The sequence below is a fragment of the Oncorhynchus nerka genome, linkage group LG2, assembly GCF_034236695.1.
Source record: "Oncorhynchus nerka isolate Pitt River linkage group LG2, Oner_Uvic_2.0, whole genome shotgun sequence".
NCBI classification, from domain to species: domain Eukaryota; kingdom Metazoa; phylum Chordata; class Actinopteri; order Salmoniformes; family Salmonidae; genus Oncorhynchus; species Oncorhynchus nerka.
This window is the reverse complement of record NC_088397.1, coordinates 27,912,027-27,938,924: the sequence shown is the minus strand read 5'-3', so window position 1 is coordinate 27,938,924 and position 26,898 is coordinate 27,912,027. Positions and strand designations below refer to the sequence as shown.

Below are 26,898 nucleotides of genomic sequence, written 5' to 3'. Positions count from 1 at the left end.
AGTACGCAAATATAAACACCATGGGACCACGCGGCCGTCATACCGCTCAGGAAGGAGACGTGTTCTGTTTCCTAGAGATGAACCTACTTTGGTGCGAAAAGTGAAAATCAATCCCAGAACAACAGCAAGGGACCTTGTGAAGATGCTGGAGAAAACGGGAACAAAAGTATCTATATCCACAGTAAAACAAGTTCTATATCAACATGGTGTTTTTTGTAATGATTTAAGTGACCATTGTGCTGTTGTTGCTGTTAGAAATACTAAGGTTCCAAAGACAATCCCACGTTTTATTCGTAAGAGAAATTTGAAGTGTTTTAATGAGCAGGCTTTCTTTCATGATTTGTTTTATTTGGACTGGAGTTAGATTGAGCTTATCCCTGATGTGGAAACTGCCTGGAAATTCTTTCATGATGCTTTTTTCCAAATAGTAAACAAACATGCCCCATTCCGCAGGTTCAGGGTTAAAGGGCGGGATAATCCATGGTTCTCTTCTGAGCTGTCTTGTATTATTCACGACCGTAATCTAGCCTGGGCTGTAGGCAAGGAAATCATGTTCTGATGCTGATTGGCTTATTTTAGGCAGTTCCCAAACAAGTATTATTTTCTTCTCAGGAAGGCCAAGTCTGAATATTTTATGTCTGTTACCACTGATAACCTGAATGACCCTAGAAAGTTTTGGAAGGTTATTAAGTCTATGTCTGGTAACAGTAATGTGTTTTGAAGGACTCTGTTGCTATATATGACAAAACTGAAATGCTGAATTGTTTCAATGAGCACTTTGTATCATCTGGTAGGCTGTTTGATTCAGTGTCCTCTGTCTCTGTACAACCCTGTGTGGATGAACCAGTGAGAGCTGGTCAAACGTTTTGCTTTTTGCCATTCTCAGTGCAGGTGGTACATAAAGCCCTGAAATCCTTAGATCAGAGAAAGCCTGCAGGTCCTGATCTTTTGGATCCCTGCTTTTTAAATCTGGCAGCTGATTTCATAGCTGAACCACTTACATATTTGTTCAATCTAACCCTGGAATGTAATGAAATTCCAAAGATCTGGAAATCAGCATTTGTCCTACCTCTTTTAGAAGGGGGAGATCCAACTCTTTTAAATAATTATAGGCCAATTGTCGAGTGTAGGTCTTTCGGAGCATGGAGTTGCATGGTTTGCTAACTATCTGTCTGATAGAACTCAGTGCACTCAATTTGATGGGCTTATGTCTGTTAAATTGTCTGTCTTTAATGGTGTGCCCCAAGGCTCTGTACTTGGTCCTCTCTTATTCTCTATTTATATGAATGATTTAGACAAAAATGTCCAAAATGCACAACTTCATTTTTATGCTGATGATACTGTTATTTACTGTTGTGCCTCGTCTCTTACAAAAGCTTTCCAGAACTTGCAAACTGCTTTTTATACTGTTCAACATACCTTGTGTCAATTGAAGCTTATCCTCAATACTGACAAAACTAAACTAATGGTATTTTCTAATGCAAGAAATAGACCTCTGAACCTTTCACCTATTACTACCTGTCAGGGGAAGGACATTGAGGTTGTAACCTCATGTAAATATCTTAGAATTTTAATTGATGACGGCCTCTCTTTTAAATTGAATATTCAACAACTTACAAAAATATTGAAGCTGAAATTGGGATTTTATTTTAGGAATAAGGCCTGTTATTCTTTTGAAGCCAGAAGGAGGCTAGTATCAGCTACATTTATGCCTTTACTAGACTATGGGGATATTTTATATATGAATGCTTCTGCTCAGTGTTTGAGATCAATTGACACTCTTTACCATGGCACTTTGAGATTTATTTTAAACTGCAAAACCCTTAAGCACCACTGCACTTTGTATACCAGGGTTGGCTGGCCTCTAGTCACTCGTAGGCTCAGTCACTGGTATACTTTTATTTACAAAGCCATTTTGGGTTTACTACCTTTTTATTTGGGCATTTTTATTGTTCAGAAATGTGGTGGGTACTCTCTTCGTTCGCTGGACTTTATCCTGCTAACTGTTCCAAATGTCCGAACTGAATTAGGTAAAAGGGCTTTTATGTACTCTGTGCCATAGTCTTGGAACGCCTTACAAAATTTAAACTGGAAGAACTTGTCCTGATTGGTGTTTTTAAATCATTGATGAAGGATTTTGAGGCTGATTCCCTGACCTGTCAATGTTTTTAATATGCGGTTTTTGATTTTGTTATACTCTTGTGAATTCAATGGTTTTCACTAGAAAACTTGTAGTTTTTCATGTTGTCTGTCTGTAATTTTTGTAATGATTTGGTGCTGCCTATCTTGGCCAGGACGCTCTTGAAAAAGAGATTTTAAATCTCAATGAACCCTTCCTGGTTAAATAAATGCCATAATGACCATCGTTATGTTTGGAGGAAAAGGGGGAGACTTGCAAGCTGAAGAACCCCATCCCAATCGCGAAGCACGGGGGTGGCAGCATCATGTTGTGGGGGTGCTTTGCTGCAGGAGGGACTGGTGCATTTCACAAAATAGATAGCATCATGAGAAAATGATGTGGATATATTTTAGCAACATCTCAAGACATCAGTCAGGAAGTTAAAGCTTGGTCGCAAATGGGTCTTCCAGACGGACAATGACCCCAAGCATACTTCCAAAGTTGTGGCAAAATGGCTTAAGGACAACAAAGTCAAGGGATTGGAGCCCTGACCTCAATACCATAGAAAATTTGTGGGCAGAACAGAAAAAGTGTGTGCGAGCAAGGAGGCCTACAAACCTGACTCAGTTACACCAGCTCTGTCAGGAGGAATGGGCCAAAATTCACCCAACTTATTGTGGGAAGCTTGTGGAAGGCTCCCCGAAACGTTTCACCCAAGTTTAACAATTTAAAGGCAATGCTACCAAATACTAATTGAGTGTATTTAAACATCTGACCTACTGGGAATGTGATGAAAGAAATAAAAGCTGAAATAAATCATTCTCTCTACTATTATTCTGACATTTCACATTCTTAAAATAAAGTGGTGATCCTAACTGACCTAAGACAGGGAGTTTTTACGAGGATTAAATGTCAGGAATTGTGGAAAACTGAGTGTAAACGTATTTGGCATATGTAAACTTCCGACTTCAACTGTATATGTGATAACCTCTGTATGCTAGCAACAAGCAATAATGGAAAAGTACTGGGTAAATGGACATGTACTGCTTTAGTTCTCAGGCTGAGAATTTCCTGCAGCTGCTGATAAGTCACGCGGGCTCAAGGCCAAGATAGTTGAGTGAAAAACCAGAGTCTAGACATGTTTTTCTCATCTTAGATACTTTGCATGTAATCCAATGCAACAATGTTAAGATATGATTGACGGTAGGTTGTATAAAGAGTGCTGTCTCCTGTTTCGCCACACAGATGTTTACTATAGACTACTGAGGTACTCTGTATGTGAATCTCTGTTTGCAATTGTATTTTATTACTAAATAGTTTTATACCAAGGTTCCTGTGTTTGTGTCATCCATCTGGAAGACTGACTGTTAAAGGAAACTTACCCCCCCCCCCCCATGCAAAGGACCACCCAACACTAGACAGTGCATTCGGAAAGTATTCAGACCCCTTGACTTGTTCCATATTTTGTTACGTTACAGCCTTATTCTAAAATGGATTCAATTGTTTTTTCTCCTCATCCATCTACATACAATTACCCATAATGACAAAGCAAAAACAGGTTTTTAGAGATTTTTGCTAATTTGTTGCAAACAAAAAACAGATATCACATTTACATAAGTATACAGACCCTTTACTCAGTACTTTATTGAAGCACATTTGACAGTGATTACAGCCTCGAGTCTTCTTGGGTATGACACTACAAGCTTGGCACACCTGTATTTGGGGAGTTTCTCCCATTCTTCTCTGCAGATCCTCTCAAGCTCTGTCAGGATGGATCGGGAGCGTTGCTGCACAGCTATTTTCACGTCCCTCCAGAGATGTTCGATGGGGTTCAAATCCGGGCTCTGGCTGGACCACTCAAGGACATTCAGAGACTTGTCCCGAAACCCCTCCTGCATTGCCTTGGCTGTGTGCTTAGGGTCATTGTCCTGTTGGAAGGTGTACCTTCGCCCCAGTCTGTATCCCAGTCCCTGCCACTGGAAAACACCCCCACAGCATGATACTACCACCACCATGCTTCACTGTAGGGATTATGCCAGGTTACCTCCAGACGTGACACTTGGCATTCAGGCCAAAGTGTTGAATCTTGGTTTCAACAGACCAGAGAATCTTGTTTCTTATGGTCTGAGAGTCCTGTAGGTGCCTTTTGGCAAACTCCAAGCGGGCTGTCATGTGCTTTTTATTGAGGAGTGGCTTCTGTCTGGCCAGTCTACCATAAAGGCCTGATTGGTGGTGTGCTGCAGATATGGTTGTTCTTCTGGAAGGTTCTTCCACAGAGGAACTCTAGAGCTCTGTCAGAGTAAGCATCGGGTTCTTGGTCCCCTTGGTCACCTCCCGATTGCACAGTTTGGCCGGACGGCCAGCTCTAGGAAGAGTCTTGGTGGTTCCAAACTTCTTCCATTGAAGAATGATGGAGGCCAATGTGTTCTTGGGTGTCCTTCAATGCTGCAGAAATGTTTCAGTACCCTTCCCCAGATGTCTGCCTCGACACAATCCTGTCTTGGATTTCTTCAACCTCATGGCTTTGTTTTTGCTCTGACATGTACTGTCGACATCCACTGTCAACTGTGGGACGTGTGTGTGCCTTTCCAAATCATGTCCAATCAATTGAAATTACCACAGGTGGACTCCAATCAAGTTGTAAAAACATCTCAACGATGATCAATGGAAACCGATACCGAGTCTCATAGCAAAGGGTCTGAATATTTATATAAATAAGGTATTTATGTATTTTTTTATCTATATATCCATTTGTAAACATTTCTTAAAACGTGTTTTTTCGCTTTGTCATTATGGGGTATTGTGTATAGATTGCTGAGGATTTTTATTTATTTAATCCATTTAAAAAATAAGGCTGTAACATAACAAAATGCGGAAAAAGTCATCGGGTTGGAATACTTTATGAAGGCACTGTATAATAATATATTCCATTTGGCAGGACACTTTTATCCAAAGCGACTAACAGTAACAGGTGCATACATTTGAATTGCACCCACTTCTGGCATTGCAAGAGCCATGCTCTTCCAACTGAGCTACAGAGGAGCAGATACTGAAGCAGTTGTAACGCACTCAAACATGGAAATATGGTCACGAATATCTCAACAGGAGACTTACTGCCACTATGTGGTGTAATATGGAATAGCATGGTGGACGGCAGGAAATTAGAACGAAAACTGAACATTTTCCGATAAAAAGACTGATTTCATCATGTTTCATTCACAAGAAAAAAATATTTATTTATTTATTATGCAGTGCTAGAAAGAAACCCTTTTGCTCACCATCCTCATTTTCAAATTGTTTTCTAATACACGCTAAACACACACAAAACAACGGACTTTGAAAACCCACAGCTGCACGCAACAATGGCTTCATTGGCTCTGTCGGTATACAGCAGGCGGTGGTGCTGATTTAGGACTGTGTGAGATCATATGAAAAAATCTCACAAGTATGATCTCACAATAACTTCACTGTGCAACCACCAACCACAACCAAACTCTGACACCTCTTTGCCTCTTCCTCCCAAGGCCTCTATCCCTCCTCTCTCTTGTTTTATTTTCTTCTGATGACAGGATGCTAAGATACTCATTAAAATTCCTGCCTTTACGATCTTCTGGCACAAGAACAAGGCGAATGTCACTTGGCACTTGTGAACAAACCTTTAAAAACAGGCATGGACACAGAGTGCACTGCTATGGCCTCCATGAGTCCTAAAATGTGCCATGTGCGTTGTAGAATGCACCGATCTCTACCATGATGGATGGGGTTACTTAGAATAAATTGTATTTGATTTCAAATGTTCTGCATTGTAAACCTGGAAGCTACGGGTGCTCTAAATGCCTAAGGAAGGCCTGTTGATAGCTCTCTAAATGTCTTTGTCCTTGCAAGTTATCCATTGCTCCACTAGATGTCGTTATTTTATATGAAATGACCATATTCAGCCTTGCTACTGGACTATTGGTTAAATACAACACAGTTATGTTCTATTGGTGTCTCACCACATACATTATTAATATATTAACATATTTTTAACGACTGAGTTATGAAGTGACAGACCGTAGGCCTACCTATATGCTTGTATTGAAACACTAACTGAATTTTAAACCGGAACTAGTCTGAAGGGCCCGTGCTGTGCTGTCTGCAACAATCACGGCAATTACTGGAAGAGGACCTTTCAAAATGTGTCAATCACCACCAGGCCTGTACACAACAAATACAGTTCTGCCATGTAAATAAAACGTTTCAATGGTCTAAGAAGCAATGGACATCATCCATTTTTTTTGTTGTTAGAATCCATTCTAGAAATGAAACAAACCTATATTCTACAAATGTCCAAAATCGTTAGTTCGATTGATTAATAACCGCGCAACGAAAAAAATAATCCAAACACAGGTGCTCTAGAGATTTGGGCTAGACAACATGCCGTGGATTGATATGATTGTCCAAATGAATACATTATTAATAAATTAGAGTAAGATTAAATACCTATAGCATACATTAGGGTAATTACCTTGTTATGGCAGATTTGGTTTCTTGGCTCCAATACACCAAATAGGCATTAATGATCATATTTGTTATAGTTTATGTAATTCATTTAATAAATCGTTAAATTGGGCTACACACGTTTCAGTGTCTGCACTTCGCTCTGGATAAGAGCGTCTGCTAAATGACTTAAATGTAAATGTAAATGCACTTCAAGGTAATAAGAAGGGCTGGAATTCGGGTGGCAAGGACGTTGGTTGTTTACTATTGAGGATAAATAAATTGCATACATTTCAGCCCACAGAATGACTCCAGTTTATTCATTTATCTAAATGTAATGTTATTATTATGCAATTATTTCTTAATGTTAAGGCCTATCTACACATACCATATCCTACACATACAAACTAGTCTAATATGTTTTAAATAAAACATTACAATTAAAACATGTATATTTTAATTGGCTGAGACAGTAACATCGTATGGGGAGCTTGGATACAGGTCAATCACCTAATATTAAACAATGGTGAAACGTTTACACAACTTTTCCCTAAACCTTGAGCCTTAGTTGGTTTGGCTAGACCGGCCCATCTGGTACAGCAAATGGAAATACTCACCGGAGAGCTAGCGAGGAGTGAGAGAAGAGAGAGAGGAGAGAGAGAATGAGGGGGACCAGATTGAAAACATATCAGCCTGGCGTCTCAAAAGCACATTTCTGACGAAGAACGAACCACCCTCAAACCTTTCAGACCTCTTTAGGCTACAAAGTTCGATATCCTGCAATGTCTTGTAAGTAAGGGAGGATCGATTTCAAGAACTTGTTTCGTTATTCTCGGTGATGGATTGTAAAAGTTGAGACGACGCTCATAAACTCTACGGTGAACTTTATGAGAAGTTGAGAAGAGGAATGTAGTTAGTCTTGATCGTGTTTAGGCTACTAGAATATACTTTATGGATTTCATCCTTGCATTGGAAGGAGTTTGTTACTTCTTGCTTTTTGACGGAGAAAGTTAGACCTAACGGTAATCTTCGATAGCGTTGCTGAAACTTGTACAGAACTAGTGGACAAACAGAACGGAGGGAGACGCACCGGGTCAGACTCGGACCATACCGACCACAGGCATCACCACTGAGGTAGGTGGACTGGACATGCATGTGATGATGAACTCTGGAAATCATCGTTCTTATTCATTATTAGAAGATTATTCTTATTATGAATAGGGCTAGTAAATCTTTTTTTTAACTTAAAAAAATGTATTATATACCCATTGATTCTTGAAGAATATAACTTATGAATGCCTTATGAGTTTAGTTCAACTGTCGTACCCCATCATAACCCCAAATATAAGCTTGTTTTAGTCCAATATTTGTAAATGTAACAAACGCTGTAAAACCTCAAAACATGGTTAAAATGATCATTTCGATACCATGGAGGGCCAGTCCTTGCATCCATAGCTATGCATATGAATTTGAGCGTGGTTACATGTCTCCAGGCCCATCCCTCAGCTTTGTACCGAAACAGAGGCTGGATGTTCGCTTTGTTATTGTTTCAATTAAGAATTCTAGGTTTAACTTGAGCCTTCGTGAGTTTAGGCTGCTTGAATGAAAGAGACCCTTCCTAAAATCCCCTCAATCTGAAAGGTATCCAACTCGCAAAAAGTTAGTGTGTTTGCTACTGAGAGTCATTAGCAGTCACACCCAATGCAGGAAAATGTACATTGCTGTGCATTTCAATGGCTGCAATTAATATGCATTGTTAATGTTTCCCTGGTGTGTTATCAATGTGTGAATAAATTACAATCAAAACATGAAACAACATTTGAGTATGCATTTGCTAATAGTCATCTTTATTTGAGAGAAAATAAGCTGGGGTGGTTGTTAGTAGAGATAAGCATTATAATCAAAATGTACGAAGATGAGTAATATCAAAAAAGATTCTAAATAAATCAATACCTTCCTCTACTATGTTACCACTCTCTGTTTCCAAACAGAGTTGGTTCTGGCATGGGACGTCTGTGTATTTTTATGTGAATGGCCCCGTTGGTTGGTTTAGTTCATTTGCATTAGAAAAAAGTTTTAGTGCATTTTCTATTGTGCAGGATGAAGAGTTCCAGCAGTCAGGCTGCGAAGAGTTGAAAAGATTTAAAGAAATGATGGGCCTTTCACATTATTCAAAGGGGACTGAGGCTTGGTGCTGCGGTCATCAACCTACCCCCACTTTCATCTCAGCCTCTCAAATGGCATCCTATCCAGCCCTGGTCAAAAGCAGTGCACTATATAGGGAATATGGTGTCATTTGGGACGTGGCCACTCACCAAGCAGAGCCATTCTGCAGCCGTTTTCACACCGCTGGCCCACTCCACGAATGCCTTTATTGATTCTGCTAGCTTTTCTCTTCTCCAGAGAACACAGACAAAAAGAGAGGGACTTCCTGGTTTCTTAAGTGTTTGAAAAAGTGGAATAGAAGTTGAGTCTGGTATTCAGGAGAGAGAGAGAGGAGGAGGGGAGATGTCTGAATGAAAAGTGAGTCAAACTCCCCACTGAGAGGATTGAAAAGTATCTTATCCCCCATAAACAAGAACACAGCACCAATTAAGCTATCTGGCCTAGGAAGTCGTTCAGGCAGGGGAAAGGAAATGCCACTGGCTAAACACTAGAAATAACAGGTTGGTTAAGGCTTAAACCATTGGCATTACCATGTAGCGAAATACACTTTCTATTGGATGCTATCTTATTCTTATTTCTGCCTGTTTGAAAATATGAGAAATTAGTATGAGATACCTACAGTATACACAGTTATCTTTAATTGTATTCACATTTTTAACGTTATCTGATGTCCAACTGTTAAGAAGTGTCCATTTACAATCAAACTACACTTAATCAGGTCACATGACTAACCCCTTCCTTCCCTCTCTCAAATCAAATCAAATTATATTTGTCACATGCTTCGTAAACAACAGGTGTAGACTAACAATGGAATACTTATTCTCTCTCTCTCTCTCTTTCTCTTTCTCTCTCTCTTTCTCTCTCTCTTTCTCTCTCTCTCTTTCTCTTTCTTTCTCTCTCTTTCTATCTTTCTCTCTCTTTCTATCTTTCTCTCTCTCTCTCTCTTTCTCTCTCTTTCTCTCTCTCTCTTTCCCACACAGAAAAGAGCAGTAATTGCTGCCATACCCTCCAGAAAACTAATATTTTGGTTTGTTCAGAGAGGCCCCTGACCACAGCAGTCTGCCCTGGAGGCTGTGCGTGCGTGCGTTCTGTGTGCACGCGTGCTATGGCTCTATCGACAAAGGCAGCATTAACTGTCTCTGTCCTAAGGGGACGACACTAGAACCACTAGAAAACAGTGGCTCACCTCACATATTTCTTATGGAATAGTCCTTATGGATTACATCATGTGAAGTGAGTCAATTTTGTCAGGTTGCTTAGCTAGACGTTTTTCAGAGGAAAAACTATGACCGTAAAGTTTGAAACTGTCACTGTTAATACCATGAATTTTCACCTTCATGTAAACGGTATTCTACAGTTATCCAGCTTGGCTGTTTCTACATCTTTGGCTCAGACAAAGGCGTGAACATTGTTGCACTATTCCTCTCAACACCACATCACATCTGGCTCAGGTCAAACCAAATGCTATCTTTGGAGGGAATTGGAATATTAATCAAACGTTGTTAATTCCATTGTTTAACTTCGCCTCCATCAACTATTTATCTGCTCGTTACACTACCTTGTCTAATATAAGTTTTGTTTAATTTGCAAAAATGTTAACAAAAAAAGAGGCCAATATCCCAGCCAGCACATAATATTTCTGAGAACCATATGTTTATTAGAGCTTGGTGAGAGTGTGGTTGTCCTATGGTTATTTTGCATACAACCTTCCCACAATGTTCTGGGAATGGTGCAGGGTACCCAGCTAGCGCATAACATTCATGTTTCTTAGGTGTGAATTTCAGGACTTCAGCATAACCTTTCTTACGCGTTTCCTCGTGGTTCTATTTAAGCAATGTTCTCAAATTGTTCCGAGAGCGTTCCTCTGCGGCAATTTGAGTAATTCAGCATAACGTTTTCTATAGGTTTCGTCATGGTTCTATTTAACCACAAGAAAACAGTATCATTCAAAGAACGTTGTAAGAATGTTGTTTAAAAACATATACTTTCCGTTCTCAGCGTAAACAAATCGCTCTCTATGCTCTATTTTGTTAAGTGTGTTCAGGGGTGTTGGCCACGCCCACTAATTGGCCACACCTGGTCCTAATAAATGCTTTGTTTCCTTTGAAATGAGGTCTGTTTGAACAGACAAAAATGACCAGCTCTGTATGAGTAAAAAAAAAACACATGGCATGCAAGCTGAAGATTATAGGTTTGAATCCCCCTGAAATCTCCCACAATGAAAAAGAAACGTGTTTGCATGATTGCCTAAGCAAATGAATGAATGCCTAAGCAAATTCATTTCTGTTGGAGTTCAAAACTGTTAACTCAAGCTAGCAGTATTTTTTAGGTCTTATTGAAACATGTTCTAAGAACATTAAATCATTATTCAAATAAACTACAATATTAGTTCTCTGAACATTAATACAACCTCAGAGGAAAACTTTCAGGGAACCACAGTAAAACGATCTTACCTCCCTGCAACCTAAAAATGAACTTTCCCAGAACAGGCCATATTTTTACTTCCGTTCTCAGAACGTTTGAAATACTTTCCCTTTTACCAGTCAGGAAACGTATGGCTTCATTCCCAGAATCAATGGGAAACCTAAAATGTACGTTCCCACAACTTCCAAGGAATCAAATGTGCTAGCTGGGATGTATCTTGCATTATAAGACCATCTTAACAATATATTACAATTGCAGCTTTAAGGGGCTCAGCTCAACCACTGTGTTTGAGGATATCTACAGGTCATATTTATTTCATTTATTTTGATCAAACAAACAGTGAGTTGTGTTTTCTCTCTCAGCACATGGTCTCTCTCTCTCTCTCTCTCTCTCTCTCTCTCTGTCTCTCTCTCTGTCTCTGTCTCTGTCTCTGTCTCTGTCTCTGTCTCTCTCTCTCTCTCTCTCTCTCTCTCTCTCTCTCTCTCTCTCTCTCTCTCTCTCTCTCTCTCTCTCTCTCTCAGCACTCCACAGGAGCAGGGTCTCTCTCTCTCTCTCTCTCTCTCTCTCTCTCTCTCTCTCTCAGCACTCCACAGGAGCAGGGTCTCTCTCTCTCTCTCTCTCTCTCTCTCTCTCTCTCTCTCTCTCTCTCTCTCTCTCTCTCAGCACTCCACAGGAGCAGGGTCAGACGTCAACGACACAGAGCTCAACTCCAGAATCAGTTTGGTCTCACAGCTAGACTGCCTCTATTATTCTCTCTTTCTCTCTCTCATCTTTGTTTTTGCATAATCTAGATTGTAATTGTTATTCATCAATCCCAACCAGTTGTGCCCCTCATACTAAGATACTGCATCATATGCAGAAAGATCTATTTTAACGCAAATGCAATTATACATGATGAAAACAGAGCTCCATTTCATGCAATGGCATCACAGATTACACACACATGACAAGACATTACACACAGACCAAGATACATCACACACGCATGCACGCTCGTAAGCACACACACACACACACACAGACACACACACACACACACACACACACACACACACACACACACACACACACACACACACACACACACACACACACACCAAGAGACATGAGAAATCAAAGGTCCGGACCAGAGGGCCACAGGGGACATGGGCCTCTCTCCTCCTCTGCTCCTCGTCCTCAGTACTGTATTTAATGTAGTATGGCTCTGCTTTGATTCACCAGTTAATTAATTCCTGAAGGGACGCTATAGCCCTGACGATCTCTTCTGACTCTTTTTGACAGCAACAGTGTGTGTGTGTGTGTGCGTGATATCAGTAATAGAAATGTCCTCGTGCAGTGAAAAGATGTAAACAGTATCAACAACACCAACCATTTCAAATGCAGCCCAAAACCAGTGACGGGTGCCAGGGAATCAGTGGACTTTGAATGGTGTCAGAGGGTAAGGGGTCGTTTTGATTTCGCATAAAGAAATGCCTTCATGATTTGGCCATGGCAAGGCAAGAAACTTGAGATGTGATAACTTATTTGTCAGCGCTGAATAGCTTCAAAGCAGGCAACCCAAATCCTGCCTGTAGGGGTTCTGTATTAGATCAGAGTTAAAATGCTGCCAAGCCACAGACTCCTTACTGACAGTCTAAAGAACCCAGGACAGGGCTTGTCTTACATGTGGTATACACCCAGCCCATGTGTTATCCCTTAGCAATCAATCCCCTTTGCCTTCTTCCCCCCACAAGGCAGCACACTCAGCTCCCAGCTCCTACAATCAGGCGCAGGGTCAGGACATGGTTGGGGCTCTCCGTGGGCCCTCTGAGGCCTCACCCCTCCCTGTTGAAGGCAAGGACTGCATCCTAAAGGGTGACCTATTCCCTATTTAGTGCACTACTTTTGACCACGGCCCATAGGGTAGTGCACTATATAGGGAGTAGGGTCCCACTTGGGACGCAGGCAAGGACTGACAGAGGCAGTAGTAGTCTTCATCCTGTGGGCCCTCATGCCTTCACATTGAGCAACAGAGCCTCGCTGGGGTCACTGGGCCTTCCACTGTGTCAGTAGCCATTAGTACCGCATGGCTTTAAGGTGAGCTGTGTGTGTTTCACTCTGTTATGCCGCTGTTTGGCAGCTGTGGCTGGTGGACTGGAGAGTGGTTACAGCCATGGCTTAAGGGTGTTTGAAGAGATCCCCCTGGCTGTGGTGCTTCCCTGTCATGGCGACAGCTTCCTCGGAGCAGGAGCTTACTGGTTGGTTAAGAGGTTAATGTTGTGCTAAATGGGGAGATCAGGGCGTTGCTGATCAGGGTGGCGTTTTGGGGATAAACAGTTACTCACCCTTTTAGAGCCTCAGCTGCCAACAGCAGAGATGACGGAAGGAGTCCAAACTGTGCCTGTAAAACATGAGGTGTGTAACACTGTTTAACACACCATTTGGCATCCGGATAAAAAGGCATAGCGGTTAATAAATGCCCACATGCCATTTCACTGTTGATCAGGGATATGAAGGGCCAGGGTGTAACCCTCGTTGCTCTGGGCAATACACTTAGCGGAGCGAGCCCTGTTTGCTACTGTGAATCTCCTCTTTGCCTGAAGAGGCCTATATCTCTAGCAGACGAGAGAGGAGCAGTCATTATTTGGGCTGAGTCAGGGTGACAGGCTAAATCCTCTAGTAGGTGATTTCTCCCCTGAAGTGGAGTTGGAGCTGTAAGCCCAATATCTGCCAGGACCTGAAGAGATCACCCACAGGATACTGCACTTACAGGCAGGGGATGGGTTCCTCTCTTCGTCTCGCCTCCTCTCTGCTTTGTCTGTCCACAACAAGCCATCCAACCAATCTTCAGAGAGAGAGAGAGAGAGAGAGAGAGAGAGAGAGAGAGAGAGAGAGAGAGAGAGAGAGAGAGAGAGAGAGAGAGAGAGAGAGAGGGTGAAAGAGAGAGACCCCTCAGTCTCACTTCACTAATTGAAGTGAAATAATAATGATATGGATCGGGTGATAGTGAATAGCGTGCTTCAGTGTGGATTCCAAGGCTCCGGTCTGCTCTTATGCGGTAGTGGTGCGTGGGTAAGAATCACTGTGGACGCCAAGCCATGATAATTGTGATAATTGCGTTGTTTGCTCTATAACCTGCCTTGCCGCCGTGAAATATAGGCCGAGATTAAATTCAACCACACCTTTGTTTCGTCACAAAACCGGAGAGTAACCTCTGTCCTGTGTAGTCCACTAAGCATATTGCATGTAACAGACAGTTAGTTACATGACGTACAGCATGGTCAAGCAAGTTAATGTTTCCGACATTTTCAAGACCACTAAACAACTACTGATTTAGAACCACGGGGAGTTACCGCAAGTTGCAAAAGAAAACAGGAGCTGCCTCCACTATTCCAGCACCATTACAACATCATCAAATCACCTCTGCTTAGTCTAGTACAGTGACAACTAAAAGATACCAAGAACGATTTAGTCCAATCAACGTAAGCTAAATATGATGTGGCTGTCCATGGTTCTGATTTCTGTGTGTGTGTCTGCGTGCATTTCTTGCAAGTAGAAAAAACATGTTGACAGGCATCCTCTTTTTTATGTTGACGGAACGATCTATGACTATCATAGAGTACACACTTTTATTTTTTGTTGTCCTAGGCTACCTGGCTAAAATACTTGCTCACTAGCCTAACTCCCTTTTTATGGGCAACGTTAGCTAGTTAATGTTAGCCTTCTACATCTAGCTACATATTGAACTTCCATTCTCTCAGGCCAGGGCCACAATCTATGACTTTATGGTTGGATCAGAATCACTGTTATAATCATTGGCCAGTATGGAGAATTAAGTAAAACCACAAGTCCAAATCCCTATCTCCAGACATAGCTAATTTAGAAAAAGGCCAATTTTAGCTAGCTAGCTAGCCACCGGACAACAACACAACGAGATGCTACAATTCAAGTTGATTCTGTCAATGATGTATTGCTCTCGATGTGATGTGATTGGAGTGAAGCCAAATCCAAACTGGCTTCCCTTGACACATTTTTTTGGTGAGCCAGGACCATTCACAGTTCAGCTCACTCAGCTCACTCAATTTAGCTCAAAGCCAAATTCTCGCTGGCTTCCCTTGCATTCAATGCTATGGGCAGCAGCAATGTCATACTCTTTTTTTCCCAGACAGCATCATATAGATGGGCTACACATACAGAGACAGAGGGGTGCTGTTTCTCTCACTCGGATGCTTTCTCCGGTGAGATACATTCAGCCTATTGCATATTGAAGGAACATTATGAAACACAGAGAGACGAGCGAATGTTTTCATGGTAAATGTTTTAGGGATGCCCGGCTTCCCTTGGCATCCATGAATACACGCCACTGCTCTTGTGTCAACGATAGCCCTTGTTGTGATGAAACGTTTCTAGGCTAGAGACTCGTCCAGTGACTAATACACTCCTCAGAGTGTGTTCTCAGGAGACCCTTGGTGGGCCTTTTGAGAGGGAAATGATTCACCTATTCAAATTGTTAGGCACAACAACCTTGTTTAACTTGACATTTTCTGCACACATAACAGTACTCCGAATGGTAAAGATTCTTCGTATTCAAACGCCACACCACAAGTGATCTCCCTACTTGTGCTTATAGTCATAAGCAGTATGTGGGCTGCTTTTACGTGACTACAATTTTTCAGAAGGGGGGGGACACACGTAACCATAAATTCCAGAAAGTGCCCGACACCCGGGCCTCAATCCCTTCAGAGAGAGGCTCGGTAGTGGGCCTGACTCTGCTCTGTGATTTTACTGCACTGCTGTGACCTTTCAGTGTTCAGTCACAGTCATTTGTTTGGCCGACAGCTCGCGGTGTAATAACTAAGCGTGGTGATGGTTTGTGGGAAGCTGTAAGTAATACTCTGTGACGTGCCAAACTGCATTCTGCTCCCGGTAAAGCAGGAGACCAGCACCTGGAATGCAGAGACGTACATTTTTCCCAGACACTGGGAATACCCTTCTCTCTCACGGCAGGCCATTTTGAATCCTAGGACATTTCTTACAAGAATAATACATGTATGTCAGAGTAACTCAGAACTACACCCAGATATTTTTGTTGCTCATAATTAACCATATGATTCCATACTTTTTGTCCAAGTTTCTTTTTCATACAACTATGTCTCGCGGTCTAACGATCATGGCTAATGTTTAGTTCATTTCTGCCCTTGGAATTAAGAGGATGTTGGTGAAAAGAGGATTAGATCAACAAGAGGAAAGTCTCCATTGGTTTAGCTATGAGTGGTTAAAGCTGGCTTTGCATGTTTAAGCTGTGTTTTCTCTACTTGAGTTTGCACACAGGAAGTGGACTGGACAGTGGGTTAACTGGATAACTGTACTCCATCACTTCTCAGTCTCATAGGGATGAGGAACATCTTTCCATTCCTATCTTATTCAGACAGTTTCCTGATTATTACGCTTTAATGACCTGAAACTACAATGACTCATAAGTACCGAGGCCATGTTAAATATACAATAGTTGAAGAGTAGGAACAGAATACAGCGCATTAAATCTTTACCTTTGTAGCTCTAGTAGGGTGTGGTTTAGAGGCACATGGGATAAACCCTGTACAAAATTGCAATACCTAAAACAAAAACAAAAAAAAGCCGGGAAGAGGCTTGAGCTTCTTCTCCTCTCAGAGGAAAGGAAAGGAGAGCTGAACCGTATCGGAGGGAACATCAGTTAAAGACCGAGGTTCTAAAACAAACAGGCATTGGTTTCAACACACAGACAGAGGCTGAATGAGAAAAGTCGTTTGAGGAGGAGTTGTTCTTCTGTCATAAATAACCTTTTTCTGTTAGGCTTTGCATTGTTCGTTTTCACGGTTAAATGGAACATTGGGTGTCGTCTTTAAAGGTAATGGCGGTTAACAATAGGAGGTAGAAGTTCATTATTCCTCACAGCTGTGTATCTAAATCTACTGCTGGGTTTATTATCATGGTAATTAACCATCTCCTTAGCTACTAAAATAATACTTGTCTATTCCCTCGCGTTTATTTATTTCGCTTTTCAACTTTAATAAAGGTATGATTTATTGTTTCTACCATCAATAGATTTAGCTATGACTCTCAGAGATAAGACATTCATATCTTGACACAAAGGCACACACAAAAGGAACACGAGCGCACGCACACGCACACACACACACACACAAACACACACACGCACACACACACACTTGACATGAACTGAACTTCTTGTGTCATTCTTGAGAACCCATTTAGTTTTCACAGACTGAGTCACAAGCAGTTAACAGAGTGAAACAGTTAAACACGCCGAACAGAGAGTGAATTTGTAGGTCTACATTGTTAAAACACAGTTTACTGCCCCTTGAACAAGCTGGGAGGGTTGGCAGGATGTAAAAGCCTGATGGACAGCTTTGTCTACTGTCTTTACTGTTGTGGTGTCTCTTTGAGACAGCCTAGCAGGTGTGGGGGGCCAGGGGCCCTTTTTCTCTACCGACGCTGCCCTGTGGGGAAGTTGGTAAATGTGGCACATGAGACAGTAGTGTCGTGGCATTCATTCATGTCCCAGTCAGCCAGTCCTTTGGTGTATTTTGGTTTTCATTAGTAAACATCAGTCAGGCTAGAGATTTTAGCTGCTCAATCCCCCTTCTGGTCATTCATTACACCTTAGTAATAATATGTGCCATTCACACATTTAGGTGAGGTTGGGATTAGTCTCACGGAGTGTTGAAAGTCTTTAAACTATCCGTGGATCTTATTGACATGCCCTCCTCATCAGTGTCATGGAACAAGAGAGAGGAGAGCAGACAAGAGCAGACAAAAGTGGAGTGAGCCCTGGTGACCAACAGGAGAGATCAAGCGTGCCCCTGGTCATTTGTTTACCTTGGTTTCCATCGGTCAGTGTGGTGTCTGACACCTGTAGTGTCCCATAGCTCTGGCTCTTCTGTCTCCTGTCTCCTGTCCGGGGGAAGATATGACCATGTGTCGCAGCTCTTCAGAGGAGGAGGGACAGTTTACCGCTCCTCCTCCCCCATCTCCACATACCCCACTTGCATGTAGTCTGGGCTGGAGGCTAGTCTTATTAATAAGACACCCATTATGATCTAGATACACTAAGCCCAGACTTTACAACACCTTCAAGGAAAAAATGGTTTAGATGGCTGTTTGAGGACGTTGATGACTGTGCTCAGGTCAGTTGATATTATAGTTTGCTACACCTGCTTTACACAATATAGGGTAGATAGATAGATACACTAAGCCCGGCCTTCACAACAGGTTCAAGGAAAAACCTCCCCTATATTGTGTAAAGCACGTGTAGCAAACTATAATATCAACTGAACTGAGCCCAGCCTGCAGTCTCAAACAGCCATCAACACACTCAAACAGCCACCTAAACGAAGAATGACTTGGCAGGAAGCGCGTCGCTTGTTTATCTTTGTTGAACCTAGCCGCTTATCTTTGGTTGCAGTGCAAACGTGTAGTGGTTTTGTCCTGAAAGAAATCTAATTTGAGTTGCTGCTTTCTTCCAGGACCCCAGTGATTCGTGCTACGGTTTGCTGTCTCCAAAGGTGGTTTAGCGTAACCGAGCCTGGCTGGCATCCAAGTTTATTTAACTGTGGATCTTTTTATCAGCGCTATTTGAACTGATTGTTCAGCCTCGCTTGCTAAGAATAATACACCCTTATATATATATATATATATATATATACACCCTTATATCTTCAAACGTGCTGAGAAAACACATTGGATCTCTTCAGAGGATGCGGCCTACATATCATTGGCCTACTGTATACATATCATTGGCCTACTGTATACATGTCACATAATGAAATGATAATGACGATGCCACCCCATGTCGTTTCCTTCAGAGCTTCTGATGTCCAGAATGGAGACCTCTGCCCCGACGACCACAGAGAAGAAAGGCTCTGGTCTGGATGGAAACGGCTTCACTGACCTCCCGAAGAAACTCTCACCTTCAGCTGTCACCAGAGGTACTGTCCACTTTTCTTCAATGACTTTAAAGAAGGGGGGGGGTTTAGTTTTACTGGAAGGATAAGGATCCGTCTCTATTCTTTTGTGCACATCCACTCCAGGTCGGTTTCTCCTGCCGACACAGGTTTTACTGTAAGGATAAGGGTCCCTGCATCCCTACATACTGTAAGACTGTCACACAAGCCAAGGTCTTAGAGACTGACAGGGCCGGGGGTAAGGAGAAGGTTTGAGAGAGAACATGCACATGAAATATACATATCAAAGATAAAAACGCGGTCTTGGGAGAAGTTGCTCTGGGCTCTAATCGTCCCTGATAAGGCTCTTCCTGTAGCACCTGGAGCAGTCAGAGGTGACTTACAGTAGAGCTGATGGGAATCAGTAATGTAACGCAGGGCCCTGTTAAAGAGCATCATTAATACTGAACAGGTACTGCAGCGTGTGTGTGTGTGTGTGTGTGTGTGTGTGTGTGTGTGTGTGTGTGTGTGCGCGAGCGCGCTTCTGTCACAGGGAGAAGTTCATAAAGACTAAAGACAGCGACGTTGCTCGATTTGGCGGCATAATCTCTGATTAATGGTTCATATAACTACACGGGGCTGGCCTGGGAAAGGTAAAATGGCTGTGTTTGTTGAAATTAATGAAAAGTAGCAGTGTGCCTCTTTCATAGGGCGGCCGGGAGAGACAGAGAGAGAATGCATGTTTTAAAGATGTCAGTGAATGTGTGATGAAAGGCCAGTATAATGAGGTTGAAAGACCTTGTTCTTACCTCCAGAGTATCACACTGATGAATTACTAAAAATGGCTGGTAGAGCTCAGTGGGCGAGACGGCCCTTCCTTCAGAGATTGACAGAGATGCAGATTGACGGCTAACTTTGAAATGGTAATACAACTTCTTGTGATTTAGTGACATTTTTACTCTTTAATGAAGGGCTTGGTGGCCTGCCATGATAAAGAAATATCCATTAATTGTTTAAGGAAGAACAAAGATAAAAAAATAGGCCATACATTTTCTGTCCCTAACGATTGACATCAGGCCCAATTTTATTTTAAACCTTCTATAGACCTCAAGTTTGTTTTCATAACCTTGTGGAGCTTGCAGCGCAATGCCCGTTAGTCCAACAATAAATTAATGATTTTGTGTAAGAATAAGGAAAGACAATTTGAGTTGACAAAGAGTAAAATGGTAGGTGTCTATAGGGGCGATTCTGTGATGTCTTAAATGTCTACTAGGAATTCCTGCAACAGAATCCAGCAGTTTTTCTCCTAATTTAATTCAGAGTGAACCCTAATTCCTTAACCTATCAGAAGGGCCAAAGCTAATTAGTTAATTTGACCAATTTCAAGATGTCACTGATAACTTCAATTAATACACGTGTATGATGACACGAGGATAGTTTGTCTTTGAAATGACATTCAAGACTAGTGTCCACCACAATGAGGAGAAACAGACAGATAGAGAATGCATGTTTTAAAGATGTCAGTGAATGCCAGTATAATGAGGTTGAAAGACCTTGTTCTTACCTCCAGAGTATCACACTGATGAATTACAAAAAATGGCTGGTAGAGCAGAGCTCAGTGGGAGAGACGGACCTTCCTTCAGAGATTGACAGAGATGCAGATTGACGGCTACCTTTGAAATGGTAATACAACTTCTTGTGATTTTAGTGACATTTTCATTCTTTAATGAAGGGCTTGGTGGCCTGCCATGATAAAGAAATGAAAGACGAATTGTTTATTAGGCTAAATGAATCTAGGACGTATTTTACATACACTATAAATGGGACATGAATCAAGCGGGACTTTGTTTTCAATAACTTGTTTCATGTCGACATCAATATCGTTAACTCAATTATATTGACCTACCATTTTATTTCCAGCTAACTCATTAATTTTTTATCACTCTACAATTACTTCAATCATATAACTGGCCATGAATAAGCATTTCTAATATGGAGCTTGGAATGTCTGAACAATGGTTCTTTTGTCGTGAAGGAATATGTTTCCAGACCTGAGACTTCTGGCAATTAAGAAAACATTTGACTGCCTACGAACCTAAAATTCGAATCTGTTAATGTGATCACCCTCTCTAATTTAATCTCAGTATGCCTTCCTCAATGGTGCCAATTCACACACGCTGAGGTCATATGTGGAAATACTCTCGGCCGCAGCGAGCGATAGAGAGGCCCTTCTGTTTGGGCCAATCGTCTTCTGTGGATAAGCCCCCTCAGCCCTGTAGAGAGGGTCTTTTTAAAGTAGGTTGATTTAACTTTCAAAGGGGCCTGGAGAGAGAATCTTGATTACCAGGCGCAGGGTAACAAGGCAGGCCCCCTGTGCCACCCCACCCTCTGTCTCCTCCCTGCCCTGCTATAACTATGCTTTTCCCTGGTCTACAATGGCTCTGGTTCTGCAGGGTCTCTGCCTGGTCTGCTTGGCCCAGAACAAGTGCTGTGTTCCAGGCTTGTGTTGCTCTGTCCCCACCACCTAAAGTGGAGCTGCTGTGTTAAACTCGCATCCATCGTCTTCTCTCGTCCCATAACTCCTTTACCCTATCACTATTAGAATAGTGTCACCGTCCATATTTTAATCTTAATAACACCACACACTCACACCCTCAGTCCAATAGAATCGGGTCTGGGTAGAACCAGCTTATAGAGTCGCAGCTTCATAGGTCTAAAATCTGCCAGCACACCAAGACAGGGCAATTACTTATCTCAATAACATGCATTATTATTCCTGTTTGCCAGACACAGATAAGTGAATATGCAGTGAGAGTGCAGCCAAAAGAGACAAAGTCCTTGAACTTAAAAAGCACATTCCCGAGCAGAACCGCCTCCTGCTTTGGAATGAAAAGTAGACCATTGTAATATACCGCCTCTGTTCCCGGCGCTGTAGCTTTACTGTCAGTGTGTAGTTTACTACGGGCTGGTGGATCCTTGTCAGCTAAGTCGGGCCCACCTCAGAGGACCAGACATGGCCGACCAGCTCCATTATAGAATCCCCCCTGTTTTATTCTCCTGTCTGTGTTATTTATTCACAACAATATCTTCTCTATCAGAGGACAGGGCTAATGCAGAGTTTTAATATGTTATTTACGCGTAAAAAAAACAAAACAAGCGCTCTATGTGTGTAGACCGGAAGGGTGGGGGTGAAATGAATGGGCCGCTCCCATCTTTTATATCAGAGTTTAACAATCTGGATTGCTAATAGAACCATTTATCATGGAGCGGTCATTTATTTGATGTGAACATGCAGGCAGCCCAGGTCTGGTCTCATATCCCAGAGGTCTATGGAAATGGGGGGGGGTGGAGTCGACGCGTGCACACATTGGACTCAAGTAGGAGTCACTTTGTTTAAAATGGGGGCCCAGGTGCACCGACCGACTAGCCTGTCTGGTCCTGTTGATGATGTGTGTGTGTGTGTGTGTGTGTGTGTGTGTGTGTGTGTGTGTGTGTGTGTGTGTGTGTGTGTGTGTGTGTGTGTGTGTGTGTGTGTGTGTGTGTGTAAGTACGTGGGTGGATGGATGGAGCTTTAGTTGCTGCTCCTGTCCTCAATCTGTCATTTATATTGGTGGAAGGACCAGGAAGGTGATGTTAACTGGACCTATAAAAAGTCTGGCCTGTGACTTCCGGACTGCAGCCCACGTTGCTTATTGAAGCATGGCTGGCCTCTCTTTCTGTGTGTCTGTATGTGTGTGTTCATTGGTAACTGCTGGGCCTGGACACAGCACAGCTAACCCTCACCACTGGGCCGTGCACAGGGTTTTGGTTCCCTTTAATGAATTGAAATGAGCTCCTGTATTTTCTGTGACAGCCCGCATCTGTCTGGTTAGTGGTTATAAAGGCTGCGGGCCCAGGCAGACCGGGTGTATAGGTTTATGGGGTTTCATGCATGACTTTTATGATTTCAAATCCGTTTCATAATTTGGAAAGCATTTATAGACATCATACATTGTCAAAATTGTACTCAGATTTTCGGAAGAGGTGAATATTTGCTATAATTTTATTCAACCCTTATTGATATGTGCTGGTGAATATTATTTTGTTCTTTGAATAAAAAAAAAGTTGTAAGCGGGTGAAATATAGGAAGGTCTGTAACAGGGGTTGAGAAACCGGAAAGGGGCAACATTTGTTTTCAAAGGATTAAGCTATTTGAATTCCTTTCTCACCTGTCTATTCATGTTTTCTAACCTAGGCCATGGGAGTCTGGTGCTATTCGCTGGTAATGATTTGATTCACTGGCTTTGGTGGGCTGGTGACACACACTACCGTTAAAAAGTTTGGGGTCATTAAAATGACATCAAATTGATCAGAAATACAGTGTAGACATTGTTAATGTTGTAAATGACTATTGTATTTTTTAATGGAATATCTACATAGGCGTACAGAGGCCCATTATCAGCAACCAACCATCAGCAATCCAAGTTTATCATTAGAAAACAATTTTGCAATTATGTTAGTACAACTGAAAACTGTTGTGATGGATGATTAAAGAAGCAATAAAACTGGCCTTTTTAGACTAGTTGAGTATCTGGAGCATCAGCATTTGTGGGTTTGAATACAGGCTCAAAATGGCCAGAAAAAAAGAACTTTCTTCTGAAACTCGTCAGTCTATTCTTGTTCTGAGAAATGAAGGCTATTTCATGCGAGGAATTGCCAAGAAACTGGAGATCTCGTACAACGCTGTGTACTACTCCCTTCACAGAACAGCGCAAATTGGCCCTAACCAGAATAGAAAGAGGAGTGGGAGGCCCCAGTGCACAACTTAGCAAGAGGACAAGTACATTAGAGTGTCTAGCTTGAGAAACAGACGCCTCACAAGTCCTCATCTGGCAGCTTCATTAAATAGTACCCGTAAAACACCAGTCTCAATGTCAACAGTGAAGAGGCGACTCTGGGATGCTGGCCTTCTAGGCAGAGTTCCTCTGTCCAGTGTCTGTGTTCTTTTGCCCATCTTAATATTTTCTTTGTATTGGCCAGTCTGAGATATGGCTTTTTCTTTGCAACTCTGCCTAGAAGGCCAGCATCCCGGAGTCTTCACTGTTGATGTTGAAATTGGTGTTTTGTGGATACTATTTCATGAAGCAGCCAGTCTACACTGTATTTCTGATAAATTTGATGTTGTTTTAATGGACAAACCCTAACCTTTCTGAACGGTAGTGTACATCTTGTTGAGAGTGAGTTTGTCATTGTAGAGTGTGATTGATGTGGCCCGGCGAGCACCTCTGGGCCCCTTGGTTCTCCCCTGCAATGCTCTGGCTCTTTCTGCTGAGTCGGGCCGCCCGTAGGGAGGATGCCAAGTACTTAGCACCTCCCAGTCTGGCCCCCTGGACCCGGGACCATGCCTAAACAGAGTCCCACAGCCCCCACAGGCCAAGCCTAAAAGGGCTCAGAGAGTCCCACTGCGCCAGGGGAGAGAAGCAGAGAGGGAGAGGAGCGAAGAGGGAGAGGAGAGACCAGGGACAAAACAATGAGATATATTTTCTTCTGAGCCTGTTTCCTCTTAGACGATGCCTTATGCCTATGTTATTCTTGAGGTAATAAACAGAGGTAATGATCAATGACGGGCGGCACTGTCGTAGCTATCTTTACCGGGCTAAACATTGCTGGCTGTTAAAGTGCTTAGGTCCTCTCATGCCTTAGCCAGTACAGTAACATTATTTTGATTGGCTGGGAGGAATGGAATCCCAGACCCTGGTCATTGGGTCCTCCGCTAGATGGATGGAGATGGAGGATGGGTCTGGGCTGTGTAAATAGTGTTTTAAAGAGAGGTGTGTTAGCGATAAGGACGCTTTCTTTATCACCTCCTTGATGTCTGGTCCTAGGGCCGGGGCTGCCTGGCTACAGCAGGGAATAATTGATGGTGGCTGAGGCTGGATCGAGGATGTACGGGCCCCAGCCCCCGGCCCCCGGCCCCCACCACTGGCTCCCTCTGCAGCAGCAGCAGCACATGAGCTACTGGGGGACAGGCAGGGAGCACTTGGGGGTCAGGCCGCTGGCAGAGAGAAATGCAGCAGAAAAAGCCTCTGCATCCCCTAGTCCAAAAGGACGGCCACTAATCTTCCTGAGAAGGGAATTTTCTTTTCTTTTTTCTCTCTCTGTCTCTCTCTCTGTCTAAATGAGGCCTTCTCAGGGAGGGTTCACAGGGCTTGGGAGAAACGAGAGGAGAAACGAGAGGAGAAACGAGAGGAGAAGCGAGCCCGCTGACACTGGGAACTAAGGCAGACTGGAATCTCTCATTCTTAACAGCCTTGTGGCATTTTTAAATCCCAAAAAGTTGGATATAAAATGCAATTAACAGTATACTGTGCATTTGAGAGAGGATAAAGAACCATAGAGGCATACTGTGTCAGTAGTGTCTAATATGAGCATGTATTGATTAAGAAGTCAATGGAATGAATTACAGTTGCACATTTTCAACTGGATTTCCTCTAGTTCCAGTTAGGTCATTTGTAGCTGCTGTGCTTTCAGGTAGTAGTGGCTGTAGTCTTTCAATAGAGCGTACAAGTCTTTCCACATGGAAACACTCGGTTGTTCTGAGGACAGAATAATCGGCTTGGTAATGGGATTTCTTTCCGCACAAATACATTTCTGTGGCTTTTTTGTAAACATTTAGCTAGATGGCTTTCCAAGATGCCCTCTTCCTTCTCCCTTTTATCTGAACTTGTACTTGGGGGACTGGCTAGCTTGGAGGCAGCCATTAAGATTAGGTAGACTAAGTGAAAACAGAAGTTTTTTCTAATTTTGCTGTCCATTTATAGGCAGGGCAATTGATTGCCCAGATAAATATATACTTAAAATCTCTCTCTCTCTCTCTCTCTCTCTCTCTCTCTCTCTCTCTCAAGAAGTCGTTTCTTGTTGTGCTGGGATATCCTTGTGATTAGAGAGAGTTAAAGTTTAAAGATGAATGGCCCAGATACTCAAGATATCAGATATATTTTATGTTGCGTGATTTTTGTCTTCCTCAAGCAAAACAACTAATGGGGAAAAAACCATAGCCACTGCAGCTGTATTGAGTTTCTAAGACTGTGAATTATTTCAAAAGGTGGGACCTGTTATTAAAATATCCCTATACCGAGGTGACTATAGTAAACTATAAATCTATGTTTTGTTAGCTGAAGTCTTGGTTTTCCGGTTCATCACTGTGAATCAAGAGCAGATTTCTAGACCTTCTAAACAATCCCTGTAATAATGGGTATCAAACAATACTTGTCCCATTGGTTTACTTCTATTCCAAGTTCAAAGTCTAATGTAATAGTGAGCTTTGGGCAACAACGTCTAGAAACATCAATCTATCAAAACCATTAAACTGAGTTGGCATGCACTGAGCCCCAAAAACAACATGCTACATTCCTGGAGATTTACAAGTGTTGGAAGAGAGGTTTGGAGAGGTTGAGAGAGGTTTAGAGAGCGATATTTGGATGCTTCAGGGGATTAAGAGTCTAACCCCCCACTTCTTTTTTCCCTTCATCTTCTTCTTCAAGAAGCGACATACCCCAGCAGGTTCTGATTTAGCGCTGCTTTCACTGTCGTGTGTTGTGTTGTGTTCTTATAAATTCAAATGACTCCTTGTCGTCTCTGAAGAGGGTTGTGTCCATGTCTGAGTTTTGGGGCAGGTTGGTTGCCTTCTATTGTCCTCTTCAGATCACCATATTGCTCTTGTAGGCTGCAATACAGACCCAGTGAGCTACCCTTCTCAGACAGAGAGGAAAGGGGTCTGCAGTCCAGAACATGGGAATCTGCTGCCAC

General features: G+C 42.4%; 1 protein-coding gene across 1 annotated transcript in view; it reads left to right on the top strand.

Annotated features, from left to right (window-relative positions):
* Window positions 1–7,252: 7,252 nt before the first annotated feature.
* The window catches only part of LOC115133617 (zinc finger protein GLI2-like), a 72,124-nt gene continuing 52,478 nt past the window's right edge, over window positions 7,253–26,898 (top strand). The window contains exons 1-2 of the mRNA XM_065025532.1: window positions 7,253–7,732; window positions 19,033–19,155. Coding sequence (XP_064881604.1) covers window positions 19,041–19,155 — 115 coding nt within the window. The 5' untranslated portion in view covers window positions 7,253–7,732; window positions 19,033–19,040. The remainder of the gene's footprint in view (window positions 7,733–19,032; window positions 19,156–26,898) is intronic.